The 23,402-nt window shown below is 37.9% G+C and overlaps 1 protein-coding gene across 2 annotated transcripts in view; it reads left to right on the top strand.

The window, feature by feature from the left end:
- The window catches only part of arb2a (ARB2 cotranscriptional regulator A), a 107,851-nt gene that overhangs the window by 72,915 nt on the left and 11,534 nt on the right, over nt 1–23,402 (top strand). For both annotated transcript variants that reach the window (XM_016238297.1, XM_016238298.1), the window contains exon 7: nt 7,447–7,662. In XM_016238297.1, the coding sequence (XP_016093783.1) occupies nt 7,447–7,662 (216 nt within the window). The remainder of the gene's footprint in view (nt 1–7,446; nt 7,663–23,402) is intronic.

Genomic DNA, 23,402 nt, shown 5'->3' with positions numbered 1-23,402 from the left:
TCATTGCAAAGGATACATGGTTGCCACCTTAAAATATGACTTCCCTAGAATGCAGCATGATTTTTGTTACTTTTTGTTACAGCTTTTGTGTAGGAGCATCTGTGGTGCTTTAAAATGCAGACTTTTTAGGCAGCTCAGCTAGCTTTTGGAACCTTTCCTTTTGATGATAGTACATAGATATGGTAATCCTCCTCGTTTGTAGGTGAAATCATTCAGCTTCACATGGGAAGTAATATTTCACTGTAATATATTCTCATTTAATCCAATGATCAGTGTCACCTTGGAGACCACCAGCACGTCTTTTAGCTCTCCTTCTCCGGGGCCACAATAACAAAGTAGAGGTCAAGGGATTCCACTTTAACCCTTGACCTCGGGGGCTGGCCACAGTCAGTGGTGGTCAGTAAGATTAATACCCTGTAGGACACTCATTATTCATACTCAGCCAGAGATAGATTACACAGGAATATGAAGTTTGAAAATGCTGCTCTGCTCAAGAGGCCTTTAGCCTCTGGTCTGTTAGTGCTAAACGTCTGGCTTAGCACTAATGCTCTTTTTATGGCCTTGATGTGGCCTGCAGTGCTGGACGTTGTTTAAGTCAGCATAGACTTAAGTTAGTTTGGTCCAGTGGAGTTTGATTATGAGCATGTATATTCTGACTAAACAGGCCAGTGTCTCTAAAGATCCTGATTATACATCTACAAAACTCTGTAAAACCCCTTGAACACCTGGCATACTCTTACTAATAATCTAGTTTTAAGCTGAACTGAAAAAAATAGTCTCAACAAGTGTCTACATGCAAACCAAAAGCTACCTTGACTATTATGCTGCGTGACTTTTAATGTATACATGTTTAATAGCGCTGTTGCACATCTGTGCATATGTTGGCAGCCTTGTAATAAACCACTAATCACGTACAGTATCATTAACTTGTCAAAGCAAACCCCCTTATCATCTCACACTTATGGAATAAAGTCACACTGTCTCCTCCCTTTCAATTTATGGTAATTTATATATGGAACCGTTTGAGATATCATGGGGCAGCTATCTTTGAGTGATTTATACCACCCATCTCCCTCATTAAAAATGGACATGAGTGCAGGGGGGAAACAATATAGAAATATAAATCATGAAGCTAAAGGCATGCCCACTGTATCGCTAAATTATTCATATTCCTCCACACCATAAACACACCTCTGGACCTCAGTACTGCCACACCTGCTACTAATACTACTGGAATACTAACTGGAGCTGATGGATGGTGTCACTTATTTATTTATTTGCATTTATTTTAATATATAAATACGTACATACATACATACACAATTCATATTTAATATGTTTTTTTTCCCATTTTATAGTAAATATGACATGCAATTTACAAACCATTTTACTTTCATAATATATTAGCAAGTCAGTGTATAGTCAAAAGAAACAGAAAACAGGAACTTGATTTAATCCATCATTATGTATGTATTATATTTTATTTTGTTTTGTTTTATGAATTATTCATAATAAGACTAAGACTGCTTTAAGAAATAATTTTTTTTTTTTTCATTTGTGATTTCATGTAGACTTTAAATGTTTCTGTAGTAAGCGTCTTTACACATATTGGTATTTAGTGGTTTGTCTGTTTGTAGGTCAGCATTGTTTCTCTGTTGTGGTAAATGGTGTTTCCCTTCTGCCACAGTCACTTCTTTTTGAGCGATTGACATGTTGCCCTCCTGTAAAAAGTTGACAAATGATTTCTGTAACATTTACTTACACAATCGATAGCTCTGACAAATTCCACCTGCACCATGATTAATGCGACACCACCCCTGCTCGCCATCTTTCTCTCTTTCTCTCTCCCTCCCTCACTCACTGTTTTCATTTAGTCTCTCTCTCTTTCCCTTCTTTCTTTCCCTGTCTCTCTTGCCCTCAAGGGGTTGCACAGCTCACTGAAAGCAGATGTGTGTGTTTATATATGTGTGTGAGGGTGTGTGCGTGTGTCTTCGATCATGAGCGAGGTTTCCCAACATCTCTTTGATAAAGCCAAAGCCCCGAGCTGTAACTACAGTGTTGTAAACAGCGGGACAGCTTAATCACAACCATGCGTCTCAGTCAGCTGTGCCGCTCAAAGCCTGGCTTATGTCTTTCCTCTTCCCCACTTCCACACGCAGTAATTTACTGTATGGATTTTAAAATCTCCAAAGATCTTATGCTTCACAGTCATTTAATGGACATTTACGAGGCCCTGTAAGTCCATCCAAAGAATGTAACGCATGCAGACGTAAGTCTTTTTTTGATACCTGCTGTCTAAGGGTGGGAGGTATGCATATGACATATGAGTCATTATATATATATATATATATATGTGTGTGTGTGTGTGTGTGTGTGTGTGTGTGTGTGAAATAAATTGAACACATGAACAATTCTTTATTTTATTTATCTTTGTGTTTAAAACTAGAGGGTCGCAAGGCAAAATATATAATTATAGTAACAAATCTGACATCAGTTAAAAAACGTCTCATAAAACTATACAACCAATATTACAAAATGGAATGCACAATATTTTGGTTATTTGGAATTTTTTATTGTCATAATTAGATATTTTATTATTATTGTTATTATTTATCGTTTCTGGATATTTCATTTGAACAATTTTTACATGAAATGTACCTTTATTAAGTAACAGTTTAGCAAATATTAAAATGTAATATCCATTTTTTTAAATCCTGTACATTATGATGTCTAAATGTGGCTGTAGCAATTGATGTGTGTTTTTTTTCTTTTTTTTTTTTCTTTTTAGTATATATTTTTGTATACAATTTTAATAATGTCTATTTATCAATTAAATATCACATGTAAAAATGTTCAACTTATCGGCATTGGCTAGAAATGTAATACTATTGCATCCCAAACTATAAAACTAAATTTTTTTAAGATACTTAATTCTTATCTGAAGTTGCTGTAAAACTGCCGGTACATGCATATCTGTGAACACACATCGGTTTCTATTAATATGGCTCGTTGTGTCATTGCTTGGCAACAATAAATGACTAAGCACTTTCGTTAAGCAATACAACACCCCTATATAACAAGTTGTGTAATAATGCCAATGTCAAGATTGTCTTTGCTGTGCGAATATGAACCACTGTATAAACAGTACAGCAAAATCTCAACCCGCTGACAGTATACGGTATATACCAGCTTACTGCCCAGATCTAGTGCTGTGCATGTCTGTATGTGTCGTCTCATCCAATCAGGACCGGTTATATTTGTATAGAGGAGCAGAAGGACCTGGGGGGGGGGTGAAAGCGGTCTTAATCTCACAGAGAGGAAAAAAAAGAGAGGAGGTTTGTGTGTGGTATCTCGGAGAAAAGGATAATGGGCTCTCGCACAGTAGAAAAGAAGCCCATGTAGCGCCGCTGACAGACAAGGTCACCCAGAACTGTGGGGCGGGGAGTAGAGGTGGCCTTGAAAGGCAGGCCTCAATCTCACCCTCACAGGGCTCGGGTTTATAATACTGTATCCTGGATTTACATTCGCCTAGAGGGGGCACACCACACCAACCTGTAATGAAAGACTGTAATACGGACCCGTGCCACTCACCGATTCTCTCACAGTATGTGGGAGGGAGAGAGAGAGCGGCACCGTATTGCCGGTCAGTCGGCTTGTCTCGTGTATTGCTGCGCTTCTGTATTCGTAAGGGTTATGCAAATGTTATTATTGTTATTACATTTGCTCGATATGCTTAAGGGTGTAATTTTTTAGTTTTTGTAATCAAATCTTTTTTTCAATTCGCATCTCTGTTTGAGTTTTTGTATGTGTGTGTGTAAATATGTGCCGACTCTCCGCAGATCATCTGTTCCCTCCGCCAATCATCACGCACTGTCCTTGATGCCTCTTTCTCTGTGATTGGCTAGACGACTCAGCCGTGGGCATTTCCACAGACGACAGCCAATCAGAGAACAGGACGCCCCGACACAGGGGGCCAGGCCAAGGCCGTGCTGTAATGGAGAGTCTGTCCGTCGCTTTTAACACCGAGAGCTCGCCACCTCCCGCTTTGATCGCACACGCACGCATTTTTGCCACATTAACATGCTCTCGTTGTAGGACGTAAAAAAAACATGTTGGTGTGCCAAGTTATATGTCGATTCCTGTGCGAATGGTTACATATGGAACATACTCATTCACGTGGCATTTTTATCTCACACACGCACAAACACGTACACTCCATACTGCTATCAAGCGTGCTTTGTACCCGTCAAGTGTTGTTCTCACCGCAAGGCCCAGAGCAATACACGCTTTAGTTCATCAGAGACATAAAGAGAGACACACTCACTTCAAAGCCAAACAAAGGGCCGCAAATAGATAAAACACTGGCCTGTCCGTCAGAGGTGTAGGATTATTAGCAATGTCTCATTTCAGCCATTCAGACTTAAAATAGTGTTTATTTGAGAAGGGCTGATTTGAGGGACACGGCATCATTGCTGTACTTATCAATTACGCATTTAACCGGATCAAACCGAACAGTCCGTTTTTTTGTGTTTGTATCAGTAAATGTGCAAATACGCTGTGGCAGAATGTTTTCATGGTGATGGATCTTTTGTAGCGTTTGTTTGGCCGCGTAGAAATGCTCTGTTCTTTAATCTTGAGCTCTATGCATTCCCTCGCCCCATCTTAAACCGGGTTCTTAAAAGGTGAGCTGTTTTGTTGTATAATTAAAACAACACAGACACACACACACACACACACACACAAATAAAACCCAGAGAATTTTCCAGAATGTCACCGGGGTGTCAGTCACAGCTCGGAGAGATCAAGCCATTGTTGTGTTATGTGCAAGAAGTCGGCCGGTCTGAGACAGCCGGACAAAAGAGCACTAAAGAGGCAGTCCAGCGGCGGGTTATGGGGGTCTGAGCCCCAGTGAGGGGCTGCGGTGACCTGCGCTGACCGCTGGCCCAGGGGCCAGACCCTGTCGCCACTTGCCCCTCGAGGAGGTGCCTGCCAGGGCAGGAGGGCATGGGAAGAGGCCGGGATATGGCAAATGCGTCGTAACAGAAGAGAGAGAGAGGCTCTGCAGTCTTTCAGATAACAGGACGCACAACATTGCGAAGTTTGAATGCTAAACATAGAAACGGAAGCCTGGTCATGAGTGCATTTTATTTGTCAGTAACTATTAGAGGCACAAGATTATAAATCATCGTCATGTTGTATTAATATTTTTACATATAAGTGTCATTGATATAGATTTTTTTTTTTACAATTATTTAAATATTGTTATTCTTATGCTTTTCCCATTTATTTATAATAATAATAATCGTCATTGTTATTTTATATAATTTTTTTTATTATATTACTCTTGCACAGTTTTCTGAAATTAATTTAGCTTCAACTGCGTAATGTACAGACTCGGACACACACTTTTTCTGGATCATTTAATTTGTACATTTTTGATTAACTATCATTTAGATAAATGTGAAAAACTATCGAAACATTAATTTGCTGATATTTGTACAACTACTCTTTGAAATTTTGACAATTTTTGGTGTAAATTAACATTTTAGATTTTATGATTGTTTATGAATGCTGAAAATACCCTGTGTTGCTGGAAATATATTTTATTGAAGTGGTAGATATGAGACCAATGGTACTGCATGAACCTAAGTTCAAAACTAAGTTCAGTTTAGTCCACTTATGCAAATGATTCTATAACCTCTGCTTTAAAGACATTATTATTTCAAAACAAAAGATAAGAATGGGCAATGGAGAGTTTGTTGGTTTTTATTAAGCACCAGTCTTGGTCATTTATCCAACTTGCCACCAGTGGGCAGTGGCACCGAGCTTCACTCTGCCTCTCTCGCCACACTGTCTAACCACTACACCACAGTAAGAGCCGACCAACATCACTTATATGACACCAGCCTGCCAGACAGAAACAACTAACTACAAATTTCATCCCCAAGTCTGGTCAGTTTAGACTAACTCTGATAAACGCCGCCTCTACTTTTACACACCACAGGCTGTCTGACTGGATTTCAAAGAACATGACATTTATTTAATCAGAAACTGACTCGGAGTTCAACAGAAATTAATTACATTGGCTGCGGTTTTATCATTTAATGATCGCATTGATTTTGTGTTAAATGTTTAATATGCATGCAGTTTAATTTGTTTTATATTTAACTGTAAATTATATTCTGGTTTTAAAATGTATTTAAAACTATATGAGCACATAATAATCTTATATTAGTGTTTTTAATTTTTATTAGTTGCATTAGTAAAATGCTGGTGTGAGCTTATTTGTATTGATTAGACGTGAAAATGCTTGCTTTGCAGTCCATCATGTGAAATAATTATAATTGTTTGCTATTGACAGAAGCTTAATTTTTAATTAGCTGTTTTGAAAATGACACCTTTGCTTCTTTGTTGTTGCAGCAATGCAAATAGTTTGAAGCTCTTCTGCTGGTGGAAAAAAATAATTTGTCATATGTAGAAAACTGTTTTATTGCTTCAGAATTGTTGATTAGATGCCTTTTAATATGAATGTTTTGTGATTAAATGCTATTAGTTTTTTATGTCATTGAAATAATTATACTTTTAAATAATTGTATTTAATTTGGGAAAGTATTTTTAAATCGCATTATTATTATTATTTTTTTTTTTGTGAAGTTTGATTTATAAGCACTGGTCATGTTTTTAGCATATGCAGGGATCAGAATTCACTTTGAGCCGTCTGGGAGACTTTGATATGGTGATTCTCTTTTGCGGGAGTTTGACTGTGTATTATGTATTTATTTAGAGCTGGGCAGCAGAATAAGCAGCAGACTATTTGATATTTACCTGCTCTCCATAAAGACACTTTATTACCACTGAGACACTGCTACCATTCAGTATTAAAGGCTTTAAATGTGTTATTTGTTTATTTATTTAATTATTGTTTTGCTTTTTATATGGTGTTTTTTGGTTTATTTGGTTTTATTTGATTTAAAAAATTAGTTTCTTTTACAGTGGTTTAATATTTTTTTATTAATTTATTAATTTATCTAAAACATTATCATTTTGACTTATTAAAAAGGGGGGGGGGGTATATATATAAATATATGTGTGTGTGTGCGTGTATGTATTCCTGGATTTCCTCAAAGCTGGATTTCCGCAGTATCAGTATTGCTCTTTATGCCGAATGTCAGCGCACTAACTGAAGCTGAAGCTGAATTTGAGCACACATGAAAGCAACACTGACCTCCGTTCGCATTGAGAGCCGCTCTAATCCCTCTCCCAACAGTTCACTCCTCTACTGCATGCTACACAATGCCTTGACTCACAGCGCTGGCATACATGCCTCTCCCCGGACACCTTGCTTTATTATGAAGGGCTGGTTTGTTTTGGCAACTCCAATACAATCAGAAAGAGCATTGGAGCCTGTTTATTTGTTTATTCATTTGTATGTGTATTGTCTCTCAGGAGGGCTACGGGGTGATTGTGCTGAACCCCAACGAGAACTCTCTGGAGGTGGAGAAGGTTCCGGATTCAGCCAAGAAACTGTCCCCGGATGCCTCTGATGAGCCGGCTGAAAAGAGAGAGAGGAAGGAAGAGCGGGAGAACAAGAAAAAGAAGGACTTTTATGAGAAGTATCGCAACCCACAGAAGGAAAGAGAGATGGAGCACATCCCGATACGAGTGAGTGGCTGAGGGAGGATGATGGGTGTGGAGAGAGAGAAAAGAATATGAGGTGAAATAGAGGGTGAGAAGGGGTTTTAGGCAGCTGAGTGAGTGGGCCACACATGTGCGGACAAGAGGCTGTGGAGAATTTGGACGACATCCAGATTTTTCATCTCACTTTCTCTGTTTGTAAAATCTCAGCTTGATAAGCACAGTTTTTATTCCTTGATGCGCTTTCTGCCGAAGTGCTTTCCCATTTTAATAATTTTTAATAGACAGTATACATTAGTTATGTCACCGTTTTGAACCATTAGGGAGAAGGAAATTCTCATTCTAGAGAGCATCTGATTGGACAAAAATCTGTGCAGAGTTATTTTCTCGGTAAAGAAATAGTCATTTTTAAATGCAAATATCTGCTAAGTTAATTTTGTCAACATTTAATGTCTCGACGAAACAGAAGTAGCAGCAAATCATTTCTTCCATATTTTGACACGCATCCAAGTATAACAGGTTTTTGAAAAAAATAAATAAAAGGAAGGTGGGGACTTGGCTATATAGATTTTGAGTTGTGTCCGTTGCTCTCAAAAATGGAGGCTACAGGGTTTAAGCGGATTAAATGATTGGGAAAGTCTGGCATATGTCTACAGAGAGAAGTATGCTCTTTTCACAGGAAGATATTTTAATAAAAAATGATGGTCATAAAAATGCATGGATGAATCGTTCAAAATTAGATCAATAACAAGCATTTAGAAAATGGATCGCATGAATTTTCTTTTCATGCTGACTTCAAGAGTACAAAGCATGCAAATGACCTTAAAGGCATCAGAAATGTAATGGTATCTTCAGCAAAAAGCTTAGCTTAGTCTAACTGTTTTCACAGTATTCACAAATTATACAATGCACAGTCTATCAAACACACATTTTTGCATATACATTATGCACACCACTGATAATACATTCTAAATCAAAGAAACAAATAATTTCTAATGCAAAACCATGAGGCAACCGGATGAAACAAGGAAGCGTCAATTGGAAATACATCAAATTTGTCTCCCGAAAGTTAGCACTTTGTTTTATCACCATTTGACGGCCACGTCGCATATCATCACACTCCTTGTACTGTCATTTAGCGTCGTTGACTCCGTAGCGGACGGTGTGTGAGCTGTCAACACACTTCTGAGGCTACCTTCACACACACACACACACACACGCAAGGCACACTGAGGTATAATTATCTGCACTATTAGCATCAAGTCAGCTTTAAAACATCAAACCTCTCACTTTTCCTCTCTTTGTAAACAAATTCTCTTAATTACCCTCTTTTTATCGCCATAAACTAACTCTGACACCTATCCTTCCTTAATAAATTCTCAATGAGGACAGAATTCAGTGGTGTTGCCCAGATGAAGTTGTTTTTTTTTTAACACACACACGCGCGCTCAGTAAGAGAAAAAAAAATCTATGAAATAGCCATCAGTGAGTGTGAATCTGAGATTTCAACACCTCGTCCATTTCTGAGGCGTTTCATCAGTGTTGGTGTGGTGAATAGAGGAAGTTGCTTTCCAGGCTGCTGTGTATAATGGAAAAACTCACTGTCAATATCTATAAGAGCTCGATGCTGCTGACATCTTCATGCGCACATGCAGCAATGTGTGTTGAGGAAGAGATCGAGAAGGAGTGTGTGTATGTCTCCGAGAGGAGCTGCATCACCCTGAAAAGGAGGAATGGAAGAACCCATATTAATGTCTTAATAAATATTTCAGCTGGGATAGTTTGGGATTCATATAATGAGATGACTTAGCATCTCTCGCTCTTCTCCTGAACTTTTGGCACATTATATGTCTAGTAGTATGAGATTGTTAGGCCAGTTCTGCCGGATGGCCTTACAGTATTCTGCACTGTGACGTCTGCCGGCTTTCCACTCTTCCGCATTATGCAGCTTCAGACCGGTGCGAGCTGCACCAGCACAAGGACGAACGCTGATGACCGTGTGTTTGTGACTTATACTGTATGTGTGCTTGTGAATTCCTGTAGGGAGCATTGAAGTGCTGTTGCCAAGTGGAAATGCCGTTATGTTTTGAGCCACTGCAGGGAAATATTAAAGGGACCCTTTTGAAATGATTTCAAGCTTTAGTTTATGTGTGTTGTGGGTTTGTTTCGTTTTTATATAACTAATATCCTGCAGCACATTGGCAGTGGCTGAAATGTAATGATTCAGCGTTCGGATTTAATTTTCTTTGTATACTTTGAGGTCCTTTATGTTTGTTAAGGCTTCATGTGCAATAGTACTTAAGTGATTATAGTTGCATAAAAACATACTGTGGAAAGACTTTCATAACGTTGGAAATAGTTTATCATAATATTTACAAGCATTATTAGCTGTGATTGTTAAGGCAAACATTGCTATTAGTGTTGCAAATAATCTGTATTGTTTTAATGCTTCTTTTCCTTCTAATCCCCTAACCCTAATTATTAAACTTAGAACCACGACCTTTCTAGGCACAAAATATGATTAAAACTCAATGGTGGGCTCTTTTAAAACGGGCTAGTAATCAAACAAAAGCCTAAAACCACTCAGAACACATAGCAGTGTCCTGGAAGGCGCTTAGTATAGTGGTGACGAGTTTTCCATGGGCAAGTACTACACAAATTTTCTTCAAAAAATGATATATAATAATATAATATAATATATATTAGTTTTTTTTAACAGATCATTAATGCAAATTCAGTTATATAGAAATGTAACCACACCTTTGTTCATGTTTTAAAACTGTTATTTATGTTGTTTCCTAGTGACTTATTTTGAAGGTAAAAACAACACAAACTGACTACAATATTTTTGGTAACACTTTCCAATAAGGCCCATTAGTTAACGCTAATTAATGCATTAACATACTAACAATAAGCAATACATTTGTTACAGTATTTATCAATCTTTTTTATTATTATTTGTTAATGAAATGCAACTATTAACTTGTGTCCATTAAATAATGTTAAAGCTGCCGTCCGTAACTTTTTTTGGTTAAAAATGATCCAAAATAATTTTTTGAGCAAGTACATAACCAGCCGGTGTTAAAAACTATCGCCGTACTTTAGCTCGATTCACAACGGTAAGCTTGTAATAAAGTTTTCTAAGTTGAGTGGTACGGGTAGGTTTTCACGGGAAATTCGTCTGTAAGCATAAAGAATTTGTCCCGGATAGTATGCTATATCGCACGTGAGGATGCTGCAGGTGACGGATCGTTTATAGCCTTTTCTCACAGCAGCTAATTACTAAAAAGATTTATTTAAAAGAGAACAAGTTGTAAGGAACTTTAATTTGCTTTTTGGGTTACAAGAACAATTTCTTTATATGAAATTCAAATGGTATGACAATTAGAGATTAGACTGTACAGAAATGTAAATCTACAGGTAACGCTAGTACACACTAAATACACGCACTCACGCAATGCTGATGTTATTAATGTCAACAACAATTTGAAAACAAAGTATAACAATAATAATAATTGGCACGGTTTGATGTGATATGAGCTAACCGATCCTTAGATTTAATCACCATTGATAGCGCAGGTTATTGTAATGCTTTTTTTCCTCAGTTGATCAGAACAAAAGTGGCATTTGTTACTTGTTCAGATGATATTCTCCAATGAAAACTCTTATTTGGGACATACTTTCAAGATGTAGAATCAGTGAACACAAAGGGCAGTATCCACACCTGTGCGGTGACTGACAGCCACACATTAGATTAATCCGCGCTGAAGCCGTGCCAGTGCACAACCCACGCAAGGAAGATAGTTCCGCAAATAGCTGCAATTGCAGGTTTTCAAACAGAGATGGCGACAAAGAGGCAAAACTTATGGACTGCAGTTTTAAGAGACAAATATTAATTTAAATAATGTATCAGTAAATGCTGAAATGAACATGTAGCTAAGATTAACAAATGCTTTAGAAGTGTAATGAAGTTAACAAATCTTATTGATCCTTATTGTAAAAGTGTTACCCAATTTTTAAAGTTTTTTCTAAAGTAACTGAAATTGCAAAACAATTACAAAATGTGTTGCCTTTAATTACAAAAATAAAATAATTAGATTGTTTATTGTTAGATTGATTATATTAATCTTTAGGTAGCCTTATTTTATTTATTTATTTTAAGTGTTAAATGTTTTTGTACCCCCTGCAACTTACTAAGTACCTCCTGGGTATGAATTGCTGCTCTATATTCATTTGCGTTCTTTCAGTAAGAGACCATATTCTGACAAAAGTGTACAAAGACGTAGGCATCATACATATACATTTACATATTTGTGTACAGAGACGTAGGAATCATACACACAGATTTACATATTTGATAACCAGCACTGAAGTCCTCCATGACTTCATATTAGCGCACACTTTATTTGGTAGTGTATTGTAGCATTGCGTTTTAAAATAAATGTATAAATGCACTGATGTCCAGGTACATTAGCTTGTGTGTGTTTTCTCCTCCTCTCCACCCATCCTCTCAGCTCCTAGAGTAGGAGGCGGGTCACAGCGAGTCCCCATTCTCCCAAAGTTTTTAATCTTTTATAGTGGCATTGTATGCGACTGAACCTCCTCTCCTCCCCTCCTTGACTCCCCGTAGAGCACTAGACCACCTGCACGCCACTCTTGCCGGGCCCTGCAGCTCTGGGTTTTGGTAGCGCTGAGTTGATTAATACACTTCCTTACCCCCATTAAGGAGCCCTTAACTGCCTTTAGCACTCTTACTTTATAGCCCCCCTTCAGGCTGTGAGCCCCCAGCCCGGCCTAATCTCCCTGCAGTCTTACAGATCACAGTCCCAGTGGCCCACGTCTGCTGACGCCGAAGGAGAGGGGTGGACATGAGAACCGGGGGGCTGAAATAGTGGGGGTGGCATACAAAGTTTTTTTGGGAGTTCACTTTACTCTGAATTTGAGGCCTAATCCAGTTACCTATTTTCTGTCAGCCAAGCGGAGGAATAGCAAGAACAAAACCCACATTCAGAGCTTAAGAAGCTTCCAAAGATTTCATTCAGGCCTGAGCAGACCCGGCTTAGGGCCCCAGCCCCAAGGGGAAAAGAGCAAGTGGACAAAAAGCCCAGTGCGCTCAGCCTTTCTCTAAAGCACCACTTATTTTTGTAAATGACTAGAATCCTTCTCCTAACACTTTTTTTCCCTCACATTTCTTATTGTTGCTTTTTTTTTGTAAAATGGTTCGGCTGCGAGAGAAAGGGAGAGCACTTCGTCAAACATTCAGATGCAGCAGCTTGTAGGAGGTGTTTTTCTTTTCTTGCTCTTTCCATCTCTCCGTTTATTCTTTTCTGAAGTGCCTGCAGAACTTTAAGTGTCAGATCCTTGCGGTGATGGCATGAGTTTATTGAACACTCAAGATCGCCGTCGCTTTTATACATCATGTACGCTATGATCTAACAAGAGAAAAATAAAACATTCATTGACACTAGGCCTCTGCTTTACATTGTTTTGCAACACAGTTCTGCTTCTTGTCACATTTACCATGAATTGATTTTCGAGGCAGTAACATTTAAGTGTTGGATCTGTTATATATAATGCTGAAAAATGGCCTTTATAGTTACAATAGAAATGTTCTGAGTTGATGTAATCTGGCACAACACATTGGGCCTTATTCATGAAACATGAGCAGAACTGTGTAAATCATTCGTGCGTCCATTCATGCAACAGTTTTACGTGCAGTTTACACAGAAATTTGTTTTGCTCATGTTTCATGAATAAGGCCCATTGGGTCTCCATGACTTATAGCCTACAAGTTTTCTTGTTTGCGTAGTTTATTTTTCTTCTGACAATTTCACATTGGATTGTTTTTAAGGGAGCACATGCCTGAAGTTAGTAGTTAGCATATTATATGGCCAGAATATTTCCATATAAGGGCTTACAGCCTGAGTATAATAATAAATAATAGGATTATTTGTCGACTGTAATTTATTCCTGTGATGGCAAAGCTTCATTTTCTGCAGCCATTACTCCAGTCTTCAGTATCACATGATTCTTCAGAAATCATTCAATATGCAGATTTGCTGCTCAAGAAACCTCTTTGTATAAGCAATGTTGAAAACAGTTGTGCTGCTTGATGTTCTTGTAGAAACTGTGATCATTTTTATAATTCTTGAATAGAAATATCCTTGCTGAATAATTAATTAATTTTTTTTAAATTTAACATAATAATAATATAATAATGTAGGCAAAATCACAGGTTTTGTGCAGAAATGTGTACACGACTTGTGAATGAGACTTATTGTGATTTAAACTATTTTTAATGTAAAATAACTACTTTTTTTTGTAGTATGCAAAAGAAACATTCCAAAGTCAATATTTAGAACAAAAATGTGTGGTGTAATCATACCTGTCAACACTTCAGTTTTTCCCGGGAGTCTCCTGTATTTCACACCCATCTCCCGCCCCCCTCCCGTTTTCTTATTTTTCCTGGGATACTCCCATAATTTTTATGTCCCAAACCTTGGTATTTGAATAATCACATCAATATATTATTCCAAGGTTGTCCAGTTGCCAGATCTTGTATGTAATGCATCCTACTCACACAATCGACATATCATACAAATTTCAACCCATTTGTGACCTCAACCTGGCAACCAGAAGACTCAAGTGGTGTTCTGGTGAAAAAAAACATGAAAATTTAACAACAGCTGGACGGAAGAATTAAATTTCATATCTCAAAGCCATATCAAAGATCCCCATGCCATTTGCAAAGTGTGTTGCTCTGATTTTAATATCAGACACGGTGGGAAATATGACGTTACTCGGCACATTAAATCAAAAGCACAATCGTGCAGCAGAGGCACAGAAGCAGCACAGTGTTTAGTGTTAATGTAATACAATTTGTAATACTGATAAAAATAAATAAAAAGAAACATGAATAAGTCACATTATTATCATAATATCGTGACTTATTCACATTTCTTTCCCCCCTCCCACACACACACGCTCGGAGATCTCCCTGATTTTCATACCCAAATGTTGACAGGTATGGTTGTAATGCTTTACCAATATCTTGCATATGATTATGAATGCATGCATATTGTGTTGTCCCTAAAAGGCACTCCAGAATCGTATAAAGGTGTCACTGATGGGGCACTGGTAGAATGTTATCGGTTCAAGGGGTTACTACTGGTGTTCCTACTTTGTGTACCTCTACTGCGTCCTTCGTCTCCACAGGAACGACATCCATTATTTATCCCTCGTCTTCTCTCTCCTGTTCCCCCAGGGACGAGAGGAATCCGTGTTTTGGAGATGTACTGTTTCCCAATGCCTGGCTCGTACATCCCTAACCTACATGTCTATTAGATATGGCCCAGCCGAGCCGGAGATGTCAAGAGACTTGTATTCTGGCTCGGGTTGTATCAGCCTCAGTCAGTGTCCCCGTAGTTCAGGGACACTTCTGGAGGTCCTCTGTGTGTATGTGAACTTTGGCCTTGAAGACCTTCCACATAACCTCTCATTGCCAACACAAGCGTGGCGACCGGACGTGCCTTAATTATCTTCTGAACTGGTGATATGGCTGCAGCAGAGGTCAGAATCACATGTTACGAGGTTCTCTGGTGTTTCAAGTGTGTGTGGGCATCTGCTGTGTGTGTGAGTGTATTTATTTATTTTGAGCGCTCTGACTTATGAGTTGGGGCATCTGTTAGTCCAAGTATGCGTCTATGTGTGTGTTGATATATATGTATATGTTTAATTTGATTGAACAAAAGCAGTATTATATTTTATTGTATTTAAAGTTTATATATATGTGTGTGTGTGTGTGTGTGTATATATATATATATATATATATATATATATATATATATATATATACATACATTCATATAACTTACGAGTAAATTAATTTTATATTATTATTATTAATAATATTATTAATCAATCCAAAACTGTGCTTTACTTCCTAATTTGTTTTTGTGACTTAATGCGAAGCAAATTCCATATACAGTGGGTACGGAAAGTATTCAGACCCCCTTAAATTTTTCACTCTTTGTGATATTGCAGCCATTTGCTAAAATCATTTCAGTTATTTTTTTTCCCTCATTAATGTACACACAGCACCCCATATTGACAGAAAAACACAGAATTGTTGACATTTTTGCAGATTTATTAAAAAAGAAAAACTGAAATATCGCATGGTCCTAAGTATTCAGACCCTTTGCTCAGTATTTAGTAGAAGCACCCTTTTGATCTAATACAGCCATGAGTCTTTTTGATTCATTTAGACCAGTGTTTATCTTTTACAAGTTATGTAGAGTGATTTTCATAGTATGAAAATTAGAAAAAAAAGTAAAAATAAATAAATAAAAATAAACAACAGTGGCAGATTGATCTGCTCTCTATTTATATAGAGAGAGAGAGAGTGAGCAAGAAAGTGAGAGAGTGAATGTGAAGTGACTGTGTGTCTGAGGCAGCTGTCTCCATGTTCCTGTGTGTACGTGTTGTCCTGTTATTTTTGCATATGAACTGCTTGTCAACCCTTGCCACCGTCTGAGATCTCCTCTCTCTGAAGCTGTGCATTGTAACCGCTCTCGGGGCGAATCCCGCTGTAACTCGGCTCAGATGTCTGCTCCCAATCTTCCCGTTAGGTCAACCAAGAAACACATCCAATCTGCTGTCAGAAGCCAAGGCAAGGCCCTTCACAGCAGGCCTTCACCACCAAACGACACACAAACCACTGTCTGTGCCTTCTTCCCCCTAACATCAATTAAAACGAGGCAGTAATTTAATCTGACAATCACAGGCTTTGAGTGAGACAGGTTGAGATGTCACAGAGATGACCTTTCTGCCCACATGCAGCCAAGAGCTGTCTTTTGCCTAGGCCTTTGTAGGTTGTTAATGAGATATTGATTTGAAACAATGCACTAGCAAATTTTGTCAAGATTAGCTCCGTGCTAACAAGGTCACAGCGCTGTCACTGTACAGTCTCGTGTTTATCAGCACTATACCGCCACCTCTTTTCTTAAAGAGCCCTCTTCGGGGGTCTGTAACCCCCCCAATGCCTTTTTCATTTCCTGTTTTCCCTAAGCATGTTGATATTCTGCCCACATCTTTCCCGTTGGCCTCGTTTGTCATTTTACTGGCTTTCAGTGAGCTCGCTAGTTTATAACAAAGAGTGAAAAATTTAAGGGGGTCTGAATACTTTCCGTACCCACTGTATGTGACGCCATGTGGAGAAAAAATAAATACATTCCAACATAAACTTAAGCCTCTTAGATAAACTTTGGATGGCAAAGGTTTCACGACAGTAAGCATTAAAAGATGCACAAGTTGTGACAGATTTCTTTCCTTAATAAACCATTTTTAATTTGGTTCACCTGCATAGCTTACATCAGTGGCAGTCAGACAATCGTTCATACAATTTGTTTTAAACCATGTATTATGCTGCTGTTCTGAGTTGCAGTAACTGTTTTTTTTTTTACTCCCCAAAGCCAAATTTTGCACAATTTGGCACTTACAGACAGTTAATTTTGGAACCTGGTAACATATGATTCATTTAGACCAGTGTTTATCTTTTACAAGTTATGTAGAGTGATTTTCATAGTATGAAAATTAGAAAAAAAAGTAAAAATAAATAAATAAAAATAAACAACAGTGGCAGATTGATCTGCTCTCTATTTATAGAGAGAGAGAGAGAGTGAGCAAGAAAGTGAGAGAGTGAATGTGAAGTGACTGTGTGTCTGAGGCAGCTGTCTCCATGTTCCTGTATGTACGTGTTGTCCTGTTATTTTTGCATATGAACTGCTTGTCAACCCTTGCCACCGTCTGAGATCTCCTCTCTCTGAAGCTGTGCATTGTAACCGCTCTCGGGGCGAATCCCGCTGTAACTCGGCTCAGATGTCTGCTCCCAATCTTCCCGTTAGGTCAACCAAGAAACACATCCAATCTGCTGTCAGAAGCCAAGGCAAGGCCCTTCACAGCAGGCCTTCACCACCAAACGACACACAAACCACTGTCTGTGCCTTCTTCCCCCTAACATCAATTAAAACGAGGCAGTAATTTAATCTGACAATCACAGGCTTTGAGTGAGACAGGTTGAGATGTCACAGAGATGACCTTTCTGCCCACATGCAGCCAAGAGCTGTCTTTTGCCTAGGCCTTTGTAGGTTGTTAATGAGATATTGATTTGAAACAATGCACTAGCAAATTTTGTCAAGATTAGCTCCGTGCTAACAAGGTCACAGCGCTGTCACTGTACAGTCTCGTGTTTATCAGCACTATACCGCCACCTCTTTTCTTAAAGAGCCCTCTTCGGGGGTCTGTAACCCCCCCAATGCCTTTTTCATTTCCTGTTTTCCCTAAGCATGTTGATATTCTGCCCACATCTTTCCCGTTGGCCTCGTTTGTCATTTTACTGGCTTTCAGTGAGCTCGCTAGTTGTTAATTACTTGTGATTTTCAAGTCATCTCCTTGGTTCATGTTCTCTCCCCACTTTCCCCTCTGCTAGATATGAGGGCTCCTGCCACGGTCACACTCTTTTCTGAAGGAGCACCTTGTCTGGAACTGGCCAGGTGTGGACGGCAAATCTGCAGGAAGTGAGTGCCAGTGCTCGTTTTGCCAGCCTGAGGCGTCTAGTGTTCCATGCACACTAACAGCGCTATCAGGAAGTCCACACGCCGCCATGAAACCCAGTCACAGCCTTATCAGAGTATACAAACCCAGCACTCACACTGCCAACTTTCAAATCCCTCAGCATTATCAGCTTTCCAAGACTCCTATTTCTTACTATCAGTCTGCGGTCTCTGTAAATGCTAGCCATGTGGAGCTAGCGACAGGCTAATGGACATTTGAAGCACATAATGTGAATCTTGGCAAACACCGGGAAAGTAGGTCCACATTCTAATGGCTCCAGTGGTAATACAAAACACGCAATTACCTCCTTTGATTGTTTAACGTTTAATCGTTTAACTAAATGAAAATAATCCTGTGTCCTGCTGAAAAGCTACCACTGGCCATTGAAATGAGCTTCGGGGAATGTGTTGTTTGCCCAGTGTGGCTAGAAAGTGTTGGCTTGTTAATTCTAACTGAGCTTTCCCCCCAATGCCTTTTTCATTTCCTGTTTTCCCTAAGCATGTTGATATTCTGCCCATATCTTTCCCGTTGGCCTCGTTTGTCATTTTACTGGCTTTCAGTGAGCTCGCTAGTCGTTAATTACTTGTGATTTTCAAGTCATCTCCTTGGTTCATGTTCTCTCCCCACTTTCCCCTCTGCTAGATATGAGGGCTCCTGCCACGGTCACACTCTTTTCTGAAGGAGCACCTTGTCTGGAACTGGCCAGGTGTGGACGGCAAATCTGCAGGAAGTGAGTGCCAGTGCTCGTTTTGCCAGCCTGAGGCGTCTAGTGTTCCATGCACACTAACAGCGCTATCAGGAAGTCCACACGCCGCCATGAAACCCAGTCACAGCCTTATCAGAGTATACAAACCCAGCACTCACACTGCCAACTTTCAAATCCCTCAGCATTATCAGCTTTCCAAGACTCCTATTTCTTACTATCAGTCTGCGGTCTCTGTAAATGCTAGCCATGTGGAGCTAGCGACAGGCTAATGGACATTTGAAGCACATAATGTGAATCTTGGCAAACACCGGGAAAGTAGGTCCACATTCTAATGGCTCCAGTGGTAATACAAAACACGCAATTACCTCCTTTGATTGTTTAACGTTTAATCGTTTAACTAAATGAAAATAATCCTGTGTCCTGCTGAAAAGCTACCACTGGCCATTGAAATGAGCTTCGGGGAATGTGTTGTTTGCCCAGTGTGGCTAGAAAGTGTTGGCTTGTTAATTCTAACTGAGCTTTTTAAAGGTGATATTAGAATGTCCTGAAGAATGTTCTTGGTCTGATACAGTAGTCTAGCAAGTAGTCTATACAGATTAGAAATGAAATGTAATATTATTTCGGTACTAGATTTAAATTACAAATGTATCGATACCAGTCTTTCTGTAGAGCTGACTGAACTTTTTTTTGCTACTTAAGGTTTGTTTGACAAGCAGCTGTTTTCAATCACATGTGTATGTGTGTATTGTGGCTCCATGTGAGCGGTCAGATGCACTTTAGGCAATTAGCGTGACATATAATATTAAAATGTGAATATTTGAAACATAGCTAAGAAGCTCTGTGTGCTTAATTTAGAAATTCTTCAAGGCTACATTGCACATTTAATTTGGTAATTTGGTTGTACTTACATTGTACTTAACTTTTTTTTTTTAAATAAAGGAGTGCATTATTAAAATTTATATTTCAAATCATGAAATTTTACATTTGTCAGCGTGACATATAATATTAAAATGTGAATATTTGAAACATAGCTAAGAAGCTCTGTGTGCTTAATTTAGAAATTCTTCAAGGCTACATTGCACATTTAATTTGGTAATTTGGTTGTACTTACATTGTACTTAACTTTTTTTTTTTTTAAATAAAGGAGTGCATTATTAAAATTTATATTTCAAATCATGAAATTTTACATTTGTTTTTGGTATCATGACAACTAGAGTTTTGATATTGCAGTATTTCGTATATTGTAGTGTGATAATATTTTGGTCATGGTTCTGAGTTTGTTAATTTTGGTGACTGTTGATTTTTAAATGTTGTGCTTTTAGCTTACACACCCTACAAAAGATGTGGGTCAGTAAGGAATGAAAACTTTTATTCAGCAAGGATGTATTACATTTATCAATGGTGACAGTAAAGCAATTTATAATGTTATAAAAGATTTATATTTCAAATAAATGCTGTTCTTTTGAACTTTCTATTCATCAAAGAATCACAAATAAATGTATCATGGTTTCTACAAAAATATTAAGCAGCACAACTGTTTTCAACATTGATAATAATAAGAAATGCTTTTTGAACACCAAATCAGTATATAGAATGATTTCTGAAGGATCTGGCATTGAATGCTGGAGTAATGGCAATAAATGGGGTAACATGAGTAAATTACATTTTATATATTAAAACAGAATGAATTTTACCAGTGAATGTTGCTTTTAAAGGAAGAACGTTGTTTCTGTATCATTGTTTAGAATCTGGTTTTATAAATGCATTTTAGGCATGTACCAGTGTTCTTTCCGTTGTTCTTTCTTACCTATTCATTCCGGAGATTTGAAGTTGTGTCCCAAAGAGACAACATGGACTGACATGTGTAAAGTACTAATGAAGAATGTAAAGTAGAAGGATGGAAGTTACAGGACGCTCATTGTGGATCTGAAATGCAGCTGTGAATCTCCATTTAATGGCATTTTTTCCCCTTCTGATTGCTGACAATGACAGTGATAGATAGAAGGATGTGCTGGAAGAATCTGTCATACTACAGAAAAAAGTGAGAATCTCTCTCAGATGCTGTGCTCACATCCTGTGTGCCAATGTGACGTTGCACAGATTGTGTGGAGCATTTCCAAGAAAAGAGTAGGGGGAAAAAAAGTGCAATAAAATTGCACTATATTGATAAGAAAAGGTAAAGAGAAATACTCAAATAGTGTGCTAATATGACAGAAGATGCCGGATGCTATTTGTTGTGCTGAGGTGAAACTGTATGAGGAAACTGCAGTCCATGTCAATTAAGATACATACTGACAGACATGCATGTGGGCACATACTGTTCATGTGCTGTTGACATGGCATGTGATTTGACAGGAATCTATAAATTTTTACTTAATCAACATTGTTTAGTTGGATTTTGCCTGTGAATATAAAATTATCTAATTATTATTATTACTTTTTTTTTTTTTTTTTTGTTATGTAAGTCAAATGTGCGATTGTCCTGCTGTGTAATTATTCATCATGAACTGTGATAGACAAAAACATTAAAATGAGCAATATGAATTGAAATAGAAAAAAACAGAAGAAGAAAAAAAAAACTAATAGCTTGTTTTTAAATACATATTTGAATTACCATAAAAGTGTCAATAAGTAGATATGTCACCAGTTACTGCAAAAAAAAAGTATATGGTAGACAAATTATGTTGGATGTTACCTGTTTGTGAAAAGTGATATGTAGCTACTTATTATTCATTATTACTATATTAATTTGACACACAGTAAGTAGAAGGTACAGTAGTATGTTAGTATGTGTTCCAATAAGCAAGTGAAGCCATTGAATATTTATGTGGAACCTCCATGTTCATTTTCTCAGTCTTGAACGGTGATGCCTCTGCAGAATAGAAAGAGAGATGTTCACCCTTAAATAAGAATAAAATGTTTATGTATTTATCTGTAAACTAGTATGTGGATCATTTGTCACACCAGAGGGCAAAATCTAGAGTGCAAAAATTCCAAATTCTAGAGGGTAAAATCTCTAGAATTAAATATTTAAAAATTAATAAAGAGTGATCATGAGAATTTCCTGTATGCATTTTAAAGCTGAAGTTTTTTTTTTTTTTTACATCCTAGCTTAATATGCACAGTCATTTATAACTCAGGCATACATTGGTTGACTTTTTGTTTGTCCACCCATTGAGAGACAAAGAGACCATTTGAGGAACTGTTTAAGCATTTGTATTTGTTGATGCTAGCGATGCAGAAAGTTAATGTCCATACGTATGCAGAAACAATGGGACATGAGCAACAGGTCTCCACACTCTGGGAGTCTTCCAGGTCTTGCACATGCATGGATGAGATGAGGGCTGACAGCGAGAGAGAGGGTGAACCTGTCACCAGGAACTGGTCTCTAGGGGCGTATTGTTTTCGCAGGAGCTAATTAACCCTAGGAAATAATTACACAAATATGCAAATTCTGTTTAGACAAGTGTGGACTCTATCAGAGGAGGTAGTCAATCATAGGGGAAGGGTTGGAGGGAGTCAGTGGTCTATGTGTGCTTGTGTGTGCATGTGAGCCAGGTGTCAGACTCTGTGCTGGGGTGATAAGGGGAGGGGGATGTTACCTGGTTTATGTGGCATCACCCTTGTGCAATAGTGGAGACTTCATTTATTGAAACACGCACACGCTTATGCACAAACAGAACAACATAACGGTCAGTTTTATGTTTGCTTCACCATAAAATAACCTCCCGAGATGCACTCTTGAAATTGCATTTGTAATTTGTAACTTCTGTGGTGTAAATATTTCCCAGTGAAACATGTTGTGGTCAATTTGATTAGATTGTGAAAATTGATATTAGTAGTAGTAGTTGTTGTAGTTTTTAAGGATTTCATTACTATTACTATTGAGCAAACCATTTATGACATGATATTCTTAAAATTGTTACGTTTTTGTTTTAGAATCAATTTTTTCAACATGTTTTGCAACCAAAACTATACATTTTATTATTTTATTTTATTTATTTTTTATTATTCACTACTTTACCTCTAGCTGTTCAACAACTATCCCTCACCTGCCAGATTAAAAAAAAAAGCTAAAACACCCTTATTTATTTATTTATACCAGTCATGAAAATTTCAGTGAAACAATATGTGTGTGTGTGTGTGTGTGTGTGTATGTATGTGTATATATATATATATATATATATATATATACAGTGGGGAAAAAAAGTATTTAGTCAGCCACCAATTGTGCAAGTTCTCCCACTTAAAAAGATGAGAGAGGCCTGTAATTTTCATCATAGGTATACCTCAACTATGAGAGACAAAATGAGAAAAAAAAGTAGGATTTGAACATTGTAGGATTTTTAAAGAATTTATTTGCAAATTATGGTGGAAAATAAGTATTTGGTCAATAACAAAATTTAATCTCAATACTTTGTTATATACCCTTTGTTGGCAATGACAGAGG

The sequence above is a fragment of the Sinocyclocheilus grahami genome, unplaced genomic scaffold (assembly GCF_001515645.1).
Source record: "Sinocyclocheilus grahami isolate Dianchi unplaced genomic scaffold, SAMN03320097.WGS_v1.1 scaffold535.1, whole genome shotgun sequence".
Classification (NCBI taxonomy): Eukaryota; Metazoa; Chordata; class Actinopteri; order Cypriniformes; family Cyprinidae; genus Sinocyclocheilus; species Sinocyclocheilus grahami.
This window is presented reverse-complemented; position numbering and strand designations above follow the sequence as displayed.